A 12170-nucleotide genomic window follows, 5' to 3' on the forward strand; every position below is an offset into this window, starting at 1 on the left:
ACATAGGTATTCCTTTTGTCCAGATGGGTTAGGGCAGTGATGGAAATTGCATCGTCTGTGGATCTATAGGAGCGTGTGGAGAAGTGACAATATGCATGTGGATAGGTATACACCCACTAAAAACCACTTAGCACCTCGAGTGATGAAGTACCCACTATTTACCACACACAATTAGTGATGTAGGTGAAACAGTGTCCGTGATAGCCATGGAGAAGGAGCTGCTTCCAACAAAGAAATAATTGATAAAAAAGGGTTGAACTGTTAGTTATTTGGAAGTGGTTTGGCTTTTTGAAGTCTGACAGAGCAGAGCAATGTTCGGTGAAAATTGTGCCATAGACTGGTGGCTACCAAGTCTGGTAATACGACAAACCTTTTTCACCATCTGAAGCAAAATCACTCTTTGGAACATGCAGAAAGTTAGAGTTTGCGCCACGGTGTTGATAAAGCACCAACCAATCTAGGGATGTTCGCCCGACGCAGTCAACACTGACAGGGTTTATGCCTTACAGGCAAACATTGAAAAGACACAAATACATCACACATGCTATTATGCATTGCATTGCATTGCTAAGGACATGCTACCAATTAGCACAGTCGATAAGGAAGGATTCAAGAGGCTTATCAATTGACCCCATGTACGTGCTCCCTGGCCACACATTTCTCTCACACCGCACTGCCTAAACTCCTTGCCGAGTGTAGAGACAAAGTTGAGGAACAGCTCAAGACAGATTTGACGTATTTTGCCTCTACTACCGATCTGTGGTCTAGTCGCACGTCGGAGCCTTAATAGCCTCACTATCCACTATATTGACAGAGTGGGATCTTCAAAATAAATGCCTTCAAACTAGAGGTCGACCGATTTTAAATCAGAATGGTCGATTTAATTAGGGCCGATTTCAAGTTTTCATAACACTCGGAAATCGGTATTTTTGGGTGCTGATAAAATATATATATATATATATATATATATATATATATATATATATATATATATATATATATATATATATATATATATATATATATATATATATTAATATTTATATATATTAATATTTATATATATTAATATATTAATATTTATATATATTAATATATTAATATTTATATAAATATATAAATATATAAATATTTATATAAATATATAAATATATAAATATATATTTTAATATATTAATATTTATATATATATATATAAATATATAAATATATATTTTAATATATTAATATTTATATATATTAATATATTAATATTTATATATATTAATATATATTTATTTATATATATTAATATATATTTATTTATATAAATATATAAATATATATATATAAATATATAAATATATATTTATATTTATATATATTTATATATTAATATATATTATATATATATATATTTATATATATATATATATATATATATATTTATATATATTAATATATATTTATATATATATATATATTTATATATATTAATATATATTTATTTATATATATATATATATATATATATATAATATATATATATGCGAACACTTAAACAACACAATGTAACTCCAAGTCAATCACACTTCTGTGAAATCAAACTGTCCACTTAGGAAGCAACACTGACAAATTTCACATGCTGTTGTGCAAATGGAATAGACAACAGGTGGAAATTATAGGCAATTAGCAAGACACCCCCAATAAAGGAGTGGTTCTGCAGGTGGTGACCACGGACCACTTCTCAGTTCCTATGCTTCCTGGCTGATGTTTTGGTCACTTTTGAATGCTGGCGGTGCTTTCACTCTAGTGGTAGCATGAGACGGAGTCTACAACCCACACAAGTGGCTCATGTAGTGCAGCTCATCCAGGATGGCACATCAATGCGAGCTGTGGCAAGAAGGTTTGCTGTGTCTGTCAGCGTAGTGTCCAGAGCATGGAGGCGCTACCAGGAGACAGGCCAGTACATCAGGAGACGTGGAGGAGGCCGTAGGAGGGCAACAACCCAGCAGCAGGACCGCTACCTCCGCCTTTGTGCAAGGAGGAGCACTGCCAGAGCCCTGCAAAATGACCTCCAGCAGGCCACAAATGTGCATGTGTCTGTTCAAACGGTCAGAAACAGACTCCATGAGGGTGGTATGAGGGCCTGACGTCCACAGGTGGGTGTTGCGCTTACAGCCCAACACCGTGCAGGACGTTTGGCATTTGCCAGAGAACACCAAGATTGGCAAATCAGCCGCTGGCGCCCTGTGCTCTTCACAGATGAAAGCAGGTTCACACTGAGCACATGTGACAGTCTGGAGACGCTGTGGAGAATGTTCTGCTGCCTGCAACATCCTCCAGCATGACCGGTTTGGCGGTGGGTCAGTCATGATGTGGGGTGGCATTTCTTTGGGGGGCCGCACAGCCCTCCATGTGCTCGCCAGAGGTAGCCTGACTGCCATTAGGTACCGAGATGAGATCCTCAGACCCCTTGTGAGACCATATGCTGGTGCAGTTGGCCCTGGGTTCCTCCTAATGCAAGACAATGTGGCTGGAGTGTGTCGGCAGTTCCTGCAAGAGGAAGGCATTGATGCTATGGACTGGCCCGCCCGTTTCCCAGACCTGAATCCAATTGAGCACATCTGGGACGACATGTCTCGCTCCATCCACCAACGCCACGTTGCACCACAGACTGTGCAGGAGTTGGCGGATGCTTTAGTCCAGGTCTGGGAGGAGATCCCTCAGGAGACCATCCGCCACCTCATCAGGAGCATGCCCAGGCATTGTAGGGAGGTCATACAGGCATGTGGAGGCCACACATCCTAATGAGCCTCATTTTGACTTGTTTTAAGGACATTCAGCCTGTAGTGTGGTTTTCCACTTTAATTTTGAGTGTGACACTCCAAATCCAGACCTCCATGGGTTGATAAATTTCATTTCCATTGATAATTTTTGTGATTTTGTTGTCAGCACATTCAACTATGTAAAGGAAAAATTATTTAATAAGAATATTTCATTCATTCAGATCTAGGATGTGTTATTTTAGTGTTCCCTTTTATTTTTTTGAACAGTGTATATATATTCCATATTGCCCAGCCCTACTAGTTGCCTAAGAGCTAGAAGCATAGCTGCCCTATCTGACTTGCATTGTGATTTTGGCTTCTGGACAATGAAAGAAAGTTGATATGAAAACCAATAGAACCGGAGAGAAATGCTGGTTAATGGCTTGAGGAAGTATTCATTAAATAATTGCCTTCATATTTCTATGGATGGATTTTCGCAAGGCTACTTTGAAGCAAGGTAAGACATGCCTCATTATTTGAAGTAAAGTAAAATGTTCAGGTTTTTAACAATTCTACCTCAAGCTCAAATGGAAAGTGGTGGGAGGCGTGCTGATAGTCAACGGTAGGCAGGCTATAGCCTATGCATCCGAATGGGAGGCGTGCTGATAGTCAACAGTAGGCAGGCTATAGCCTATGCATCCGAATGGGAGGCGTGCTGGTAGTCAACAGTAGGCAGGCTATAGCCTATGCATCCGAATGGGAGGCGTGCTTTACGAGTTGAGATAAAAATTGCTCCTTTTTATTCGTGGCCAGCAAAGTTTACACGCGATTGCATTTAGAATTTGTATTTGTTGCGCAATGACTGGGCTTTCAAAAGCAAGTTTCACTCCAGTACCCTATAGGCTTTGAGGAGCAACTCTCACTCTGTCTGACAGGTGGTAGGTTATTCAGCTCCTCAAACTAGGCTCTGTATGCTGTGCGCATGTGATAAATAAAAGGCATGACAACTAACGAAAATACACACGCCAATTTAATTCCACAAAATGTATGAAAATTAACCTAAAGCCTGGTAAGCATGAGTGGTCAAATGTATTTTTGGTGGCTAGTCATTAAATTCCTTAGTGACTAGGCAATCAGGATAGATAATAAACAGAGGAGCAGTGTGTGTGTCATCATTATGTATGTGTGTTGGGGTAGAGTCAGTGAATGTACATGGAGCCGGTGCAAGAGTCTGCAAATAAAAAGGGGGTAAATGCAAATAGGGTAGCCATTTGATTAACTGTTCACCGGTCTTGTGGCTTGGAAGCTGTTCAGGAGCCTTTTGGCCCCAGGCATGGCGCTGAGGTACCGCTTCAATGGTTTCAGTAAGGATTGTTGTCGGAGTGAACATACTTTTCTTCCACTCCTTTCAATCAACGTGACCATATTACCAAGGGTGATGAGTGTTATCAAGCCACATGTTAATGCAGATGTCAATTGGCATCTGAATGGCAAGGCATTATGATTAAGCAATAGGGCCAGGAGTGTGTGGTATATGGCCAATATACCAAGGCTAAGGGCTGTTCTTAACCTCTACAGTATCGGTGTGTGTGTCCCCCGCAGGCCGGTTGAGCTAACGTGCACTAATGTGACCATCATGACGTTTTAAGTATGAAGAACATATGAGATTTACAATTTAAACTTTCTGCCAATATAACTGCACTGTCCAATTTACAGTAGCTATTACAGTGAAACAACACCATGCTATTGTTTGAGAGTGCACAGTTATGAATTTAAATGTATTAATATACAATGATTCATTGGATCAGTCTAAAACGTTGCACATACGCTGCTGCCATCTAGTGGCCAAAATCTAAATTGTGCCTAGATTCCTAAGTCATATATTGGCCTTTTCTCTTGCATTTTCAAAGATGATGGAACAAAAAAACGCATATGATCTTTTACCAGATCTAATGTGTTATTTTCCTACATTACTTTCACATTTTCACAAACTTCAGTGTTTCCTTTCAAATGGTATATGCATATCCTTGCTACAGGCAGTTAGATTTGAGTACATCCTTAAGAGGTTTTCACGACGCAACGTGGTGTATAAACTGGTTGTGAACGTAATTAGAGCAGTGAAATATATATATATATACATACACACACAGTGCCTTGCGAAAGTATTCGACCCCCTTGAACTTTGCGACCTTTTGCCACATTTCAGGCTTCAAACATAAAGATATAAAACTGTATTTTTTTGTGAAGAATCAACAACAAGTGAGACACAATCATGAAGTAGAACGACATTTATTGGATATTTCAAACTTTTTTAACAAATCAAAAACTGAAAAATTGGGCGTGCAAAATTATTCAGCCCCCTTAAGTTAATACTTTGTAGCGCAACCTTTTGCTGCGATTACAGCTGTAAGTCGCTTGGGGTATGTCTCTATCAGTTTTGCACATCGAGAGATTTTTTTCCCCATTCCTCCTTGCAAAACAGCTCGAGCTCAGTGAGGTTGGATGGAGAGCATTTGTGAACAGCAGTTTTCAGTTCTTTCCACAGATTCTCGATTGGATTCAGGTCTGGACTTTGACTTGGCCATTCTAACACCTGGATATGTTTATTTTTGAACCATTCCATTGTAGATTTTGCTTTATGTTTTGGATCATTGTCTTGTTGGAAGACAAATCTCCGTCCCAGTCTCAGGTCTTTTGCAGACTCCATCAGGTTTTCTTCCAGAATGGTCCTGTATTTGGCTCCATCCATCTTCCCATCAATTTTAACCATCTTCCCTGTCCCTGCTGAAGAAAAGCAGGCCCAAACCATGATGCTGCCACCACCATGTTTGACAGTGGGGATGGTGTGTTCAGCTGTGTTGCTTTTACGCCAAACATAACGTTTTGCATTGTTGCCAAAAAGTTCAATTTTGGTTTCATCTGACCAGAGCACCTTCTTCCACATCTTTGGTGTGTCTCCCAGGTGGCTTGTGGCAAACTTTAAACAACACTTTTTATGGATATCTTTACGAAATGGCTTTCGTCTTGCCACTCTTCCATAAAGGCCAGATTTGTGCAATATACAATATGATTGTTGTCCTATGGACAGAGTCTCCCACCTCAGCTGTAGATCTCTGCAGTTCATCCAGAGTGATCATGGGCCTCTTGGCTGCATCTCTGATCAGTCTTCTCCTTGTATGAGCTGAAAGTTTAGAGGGACGGCCAGGTCTTGGTAGATTTGCAGTGGTCTGATACTCCTTCCATTTCAATATTATCGCTTGCACAGTGCTCCTTGGGATGTTTAAAGCTTGGGAAATATTTTTGTATCCAAATCCGGCTTTAAACGTCTTCACAACAGTATCTCGGACCTGCCTGGTGTGTTCCTTGTTCTTCACGATGCTCTCTGCGCTTTTAACGGACCTCTGAGACTATCACAGTGCAGGTGCATTTATACGGAGACTTGCACACAGGTGGATTGTATTTATCATCATTAGTCATTTAGGTCAACATTGGATCATTTAGAGATCCTCACTGAACTTCTGGAGAGAGTTTGCTGCACTGAAAGTAAAGGGGCTGAATAATTTTGCACGCCCAATTTTTCAGTTTTTGATTTGTTAAAAAAGTTTGAAATATTTATGTTTGAAGCCTGAAATGTGGCAAAAGGTCGCAAAGTTCAAGGGGGCCGAATACTTTCGCAAGGCACTGTGTGTATATATATATATATATATATATATATATATATATATATATATATATATATATATAATATATATATATTCATTTATTTACATAAGCATGGGATACGGTCTGATATACCACAGCTGTCAGCCAATCAGCATTCAGGGCTCGAACCACCCAGTAGATATGTAGATAAACAAAAGGCACCCGCTTGCTTCAGATTGGTATTTCTCAATGAAAAAATGTGCAAGAAAACAAGTATTCTCTCTGAATTTCAAGACTTAATTGAAAAATCCCTACAGTCGACCAATCACCAACAAAGGGGCGTATACATTTTTTAGGTGCGTGTCTGAGCAGCTGAAAAACCTCTTACTAACCTCCTACTAAAGTTCAAAACAAACGAAAATTGTTTGCACAAACTCTTCCGAAGAGTTTCGGCTGGTAAGCGTGCGAACGCATTAAGCCATAGATTGCATAATTTCACTGAAACTTTGACTTCAAAGAGGTTCAACTGAGCACTGCTGTCAATAAACAACTCTAGCCTGATTGCCAAGTAAGACCTATCCACTCCTTGGAATGAAATTTGACCCCTTTCTCAACATTATTTTTGAACACTCTGGAAACCAGGTGGGATGCCACCACATTGCGACACTGCCATGTCAGATTAGTTTTCACGTGGCCCTGTTCAGCCAATTGCATTGAGGTCAATAATGCCAGCAATGCCCAGCCATGGGGGTTGTCCCAAAAGCCAAACTTGGTGTGTCCCTACTTCTTGTTACTGTGTATACAGTTAGCTTGAATGTTAGGATCATGACATAGTTCATGACATAGTTCACATGATTACACACACCCTGGTCAGAAACTGTGCCCTAAATATCAATATGATCAAAGATATGCACAGGGACTTGTTTATCCACAGGACTTGCACGTAGTCGGGCAGCTGAAGATGGTCTATCTTTAGGCCTGTTAGCATGGGTGCAAAGAATCTGGAGTTTAATTCACATGAAAAGGAAATGACCCAGGGCACAAGTCCACAGGCGGCTTTAACTTTCTCATGTGACGATAAAAATATTAAAGGTCCAATGCAGCTGTTTTTATTTATATATCAAATCATTTCTGGGTAACAATTACTGTGACTTGTGTACAATTTAAAATGGTAATAAAAAAAAGAAACAAAGACTAATTTCTCAAGGAAGAATTTTTCGTTTCAGGCTTCACCCAGTTCTTCTTGTTGTTTATTCACATCAGTAGGAAATATGTAGGCTACATTGATCTATTTTCAACTAATAGTGTATTTCTTTTTCTCAACAGTATGAAGTGAAACGGAACTGAATTTTTTTTTGTACTATCCGCAACTGCTTCTTCAAGTTCAGATCACAACGAAGAAACAAATTCAAGAGAAGAAACATCCCAAAATGAACAAAGTCGCAACAACTCAATAAAAGGAAAGGCTCACTTCAAAGGAAAATATAGAAGCAAACAAAACGAAGAAACAACCAAAGACAAGATACACAGCTGCCCAATCGAAACACACTCAAGAGAAACAATCCTTTGCCAAAATTGCAAACCCGAGAACATAACTGATCTGAGACCAGAAGTTTGTGCCTACTCAACAGCTTTGACAAAGCACACGTCCCAACGCTGCTCCCAGCCCTCCTCACCTCACCGCACCACCGACTCACCCCGGGGTGCTTAGAGGGCTGCTGTCTGCTAGTTTTTTTCCTTCTCATCCCTTTAGCTGTCTCTCTATCTCCTTGTGCTCTGTTCATTTTGTTGATTTCAAGCAGTGTTATTGCACCTGCGTTTGCCTCCTTTTTTATTTAAATTTTTTATATATGCAACTTATATGCAGAACTTGTGCCAGAAACCTGCAACAAATACGTGGTGTGTGTGTGTGTGTGTGTGTGTTTTGAAGAGAAGATCTCCAACATCTGCACAGTCGTTAACGTTCAAGACCACACCTTTTAAGACGCCAAATCAAGGTAGGTCATTTTATTTCTTTACACACTTATTCCATAAATGTGTTGGGGCAGCTGAATTTCTATTGCAAAGCTTAGTAGGATTTTTAGAAAAACTCTTTAGTTTTATTTATTTTTATTTTTTTATGGCGCATGTCTGAATGTGTCCGAGGTCTGTAAAGGCATCCTCTATATGCCCAGCCATCTTGTCCATCTCCAAAGAAATTTACACAAACTGAAAAATATCCTTTACCCTGTATGAGGCTTTTACTTATCTACACATATCAAGGACTGATTTTGATAGGACTCAATTGATACACTATTCCAGCAGTTCACAAATGCATGTATCAAATTACATTTGATATAGATGTCATATGAAATTAAATCTAAGAAGGGGAAAACATACGCTCCCAATTTCTACTCTGGTTCCCTGCTGGGCTGTCATAGGGCAGCAATGTAGATATTTATTTGACTATGAAAACAAATTATCCACTAAATGTCCCAGAAATCCTTCTTGACAAAACAATATGCTGCTCTTGTACATGTGCACTTGTGCTATAATTTTAACGAAGATGGTATTATTCTGTAACTTGCTTTGGGTCACTTGGTAACAAGCCATATTAATTGCACCAACTCTCGCAGAGAGATTTAGCGCAGTTGTGAAGTAGTTCCTTTTTTTTTTTTTTTGTAGCCATAGGCGTACTTCATTTTGGAAGTTGTTTTTAGCAAGCTTTCCTCTGCCTCTTTATCCTACCCCTCTACCTGGTCCCATCTAGCCTTATGTTCCTTTGTCTCCTCACACCCACAGACCCTTTCCCATGATTGACACTTTGCTCACTGGCTGACCTTTTTGCCTCCTTTAAAACATTTTTTTCCCCCCTTTTCACCCTTGCAGACATCTACTGGGTGGTTTTTAAAAAAAAAGGAAAATAACTAGAAAAATCAAGGCTTTCAAGCAAACCAGTAATCAAGTACAACAAAGGGGTGGAGTTTGACTCAAGTTTATGGAAAAATATGGGCAGCCCCTGGAAAGGCTTTGTCGAGTTTACCTTGCCCGCGTCGCCGCCTGCCGCGTTCGTTAGCGCTGACCTGAGCAGCACCTCCCCCGTCGGACTCAGCCTGTCACCGTACGGCCGATCCGTAAGTTCCATCATCCCCACCACTTCCTCCCTCCGTCTTCTCCCCCCATCGAACACCCATTCACCCACCTTGCCCTGCCTCTCTGCTCTGACTGGCTTAACCTTTCCATTCCTCTGGACTCAGAGACTAGCTTTTGCTCAGGTGCAGTGTAGCAAGTACAGGGTGGTCTAAAGGTTACTGGGAATTTGGGTTTGTTTCAAATTCTGTTTTACCCACCACCATTTATGTAAATGAGGCTGTAAATGCTTTGTGCCATGCCCCATGTCCCCTTAGATTAAAGGTGTGGGATATGGTTAGTGTTGTAATTGCCATCTTATGTAGACAATATAAACAAACTGTTTGATCAGTAACTTCTGTGTAGTGAAGACGGTACAGAAGACATTTGACGAGACTTGGGAGAAAATCTGTTTGGCATTCTTCCTCAAGTAATACTAGACTGAAATTAAGCAAATTTATAACCAAGAGAGGTTAGTTTGTAAGACGAGTTGATTTGGAAATGCGTGGAAACAAGGTTGCTTAATCTGAAATCTTAGGTATCAAAACAGCAAATCAAAACATTGAGGCCGGATCACTAACTACTAGTAAGTTCAACTCTGTTAGCATTGATGCTTTGCTAGGAAGGGTGTTTTTACAAACATTTTTGAGCTGTAGTTAGAATCAGTTTGATTATTTGTTACATCTGTATTTTTTTTTTTGTCCGGTTCTTTTGAAATTTAGTTAAACATAAATTCTTGAACAAAACCACATGTCCATGCTAGTCCTTTGTTTACTGGACAAAATGCTTCTGTTAAATCTATCTATGATTATCATGAAGCGTCACTTTTGTGTCCCAATTGTCATTGCTTTTTGAGGGAACCACAGTGCGTTGTTTTTTGCGCCCCCAAGTGTGGATGGTGTTCACAACAGGCCAAACGAACTGAACTAAGTGGGTAAGCGCACCAGAGTTCGGGAAAGATTACGCCAAACCCATTTGGTGTGAAAGCCCCCTAAGGTGACGAGGCTGCTCTGGAACTGTTCATGTAACCAACTATTACCTTACTGTGTAGATGCGCTTCTGTCTAACCAGTCATAAAAAATATTAATGCAAGTAGACCGCTGATTAGCCAGCTCAGCCAATGAGCCAACAAATAAAATCACAGTGAATTGCTTACTGACAAGCCCTTAACACATTTTTTCTTAACTGCATTGTTGGCTAAGTAAAAAAAATAGATAAGTAAATTCAAATAATTAAAGAGCAGCAGTAATAAAATAATGACGTTCTGAGGAAATGGCAAGCATCTTTTAAACTGTCTGTTTGAGATACACATTTGAGGATGTGTTTTTTTTCGCCAAATAATACTTTGGCCACGAGTTTTGGACGAGTCAACAACATTATTTGGGCAGAATATTAACTTTAAAAAGTGAGATTAACTGGACAGTTGCACTTTATTTCAGGCAATAATAATGATATAGCATTTCATGAGTTTCATTCCACTTCAGCAATTACAATGTTACATGACCTCCTTCCTCTACCTTTTTGTTCCATCTGTCCATTCCTTCAAATATACTGAATGGCAAGTGCTTTTGTATTATTTTAGTTTGATGGGGATGCTAGGTCTTACTAAAAAAATGTATGGGTTTCTCTTATGGAATTCTGATTCTCAGGGTCAGGATCGATCAGTGTTTTTATTTGCCCATCACTTTTACAGTTAAAGAAAGCTTAAGAATATAACTTAACTAGAACACTGAGGTGTAATGGAATGAAATCTGTGCTCATGGTTAAAACCACAGCTCCAAGTATCTCTGAATTCCAAATATCTTTTGACTCCCCTCCCCATCCAACCAGTGTGACCCAGCCCTGACCCCACTGTCGGATATGGAGAGAGTGCACTCTGAACCCCCTTTGGCACGTAATAATGCCTCTGCCACCTCTGTGGTGGCTATCCCCCGCTCGTTCTCGGTTTCCCACAAAAAACACAAGCGGACACCCCTGTACCGGAGATCAGTAAGTGGGCATGTTGTGTGGGCATCGCATCGGTTGCACCCACAATGATGGACAGCCCTGTCTGCTCCTGTGGTCTCCTTTGGTGACGTTTGCTAACCGCACGGTTTGATTGTTTTGCAGTGGCTCTTGATGACTGATTATTGCTGTGCTTTGAAGTCATATTGTAGCATCCCAGTTCATCTTGACTTAATGTGCAAGTCAATGGAAGAAGGCAATGGTTTCTATAACCAACTGATTTTGCACGTATAATGTTCCTAACTTTGTCAATTTAGGGGTGCTTGTGGATTCAGTTGTGATTGTAACAAATGGAGTGAATAGAAGTGCATGCTTCTCTTGAGCCAACTAGAAATGACTACCGTGTGGCCTTTATTTGTAGTGAATTAGGGTTGGATGGTATCCAGCTTTCCATACCTTCAAACCGTGCCTGTGCCAACCCGGCATATATGGTGTTACCGCAAGGGGCTTTATAAAAATCAAAAAAATCAAATGCCACTTCTGGTTAAAAGTACTAAAGAATCCCCATAGAGAATGCTAACGAGAGCATTGCAAACATTTTGTACAGTTTCTGACCTAAATTATACAAGTAACTCAAACGCTACTACATTAGCAAATCAAATGCACAACTGCAGAGCAGTTAGCACATTTTAGACAAGTTATAAGATATCTATCTGGTAAACATTTAGT

General features: G+C 39.8%; 1 protein-coding gene across 50 annotated transcripts in view; it reads left to right on the plus strand.

Moving 5' to 3' along the window:
- The window catches only part of LOC110492252 (cold shock domain-containing protein E1), a 37775-nt gene that overhangs the window by 10794 nt on the left and 14811 nt on the right, over positions 1-12170 (plus strand). For 16 of the 50 annotated variants that reach the window (XM_090203387.1, XM_090203389.1, XM_090203390.1 and 13 more), the window contains exon 2: positions 7716-8386. Coding sequence is in view for 34 of the 50 variants with exons in the window: in XM_090203353.1 (XP_090059479.1) it covers positions 9377-9502; positions 11328-11486 (285 nt within the window). In the remaining 16 variants the exon portion in view is untranslated. Of the gene's footprint in view, positions 1-7715; positions 8387-9257; positions 9503-11327; positions 11487-12170 lie in introns of all 50 variants that reach the window. The other 34 variants (XM_090203359.1, XM_090203364.1, XM_090203369.1 and 31 more) reach the window with 3 other exon arrangements.

Source organism: Oncorhynchus mykiss, chromosome 16, assembly GCF_057628025.1.
Source record: "Oncorhynchus mykiss isolate SJ-2025 chromosome 16, ASM5762802v1, whole genome shotgun sequence".
Lineage (NCBI taxonomy): Eukaryota > Metazoa > Chordata > Actinopteri > Salmoniformes > Salmonidae > Oncorhynchus > Oncorhynchus mykiss.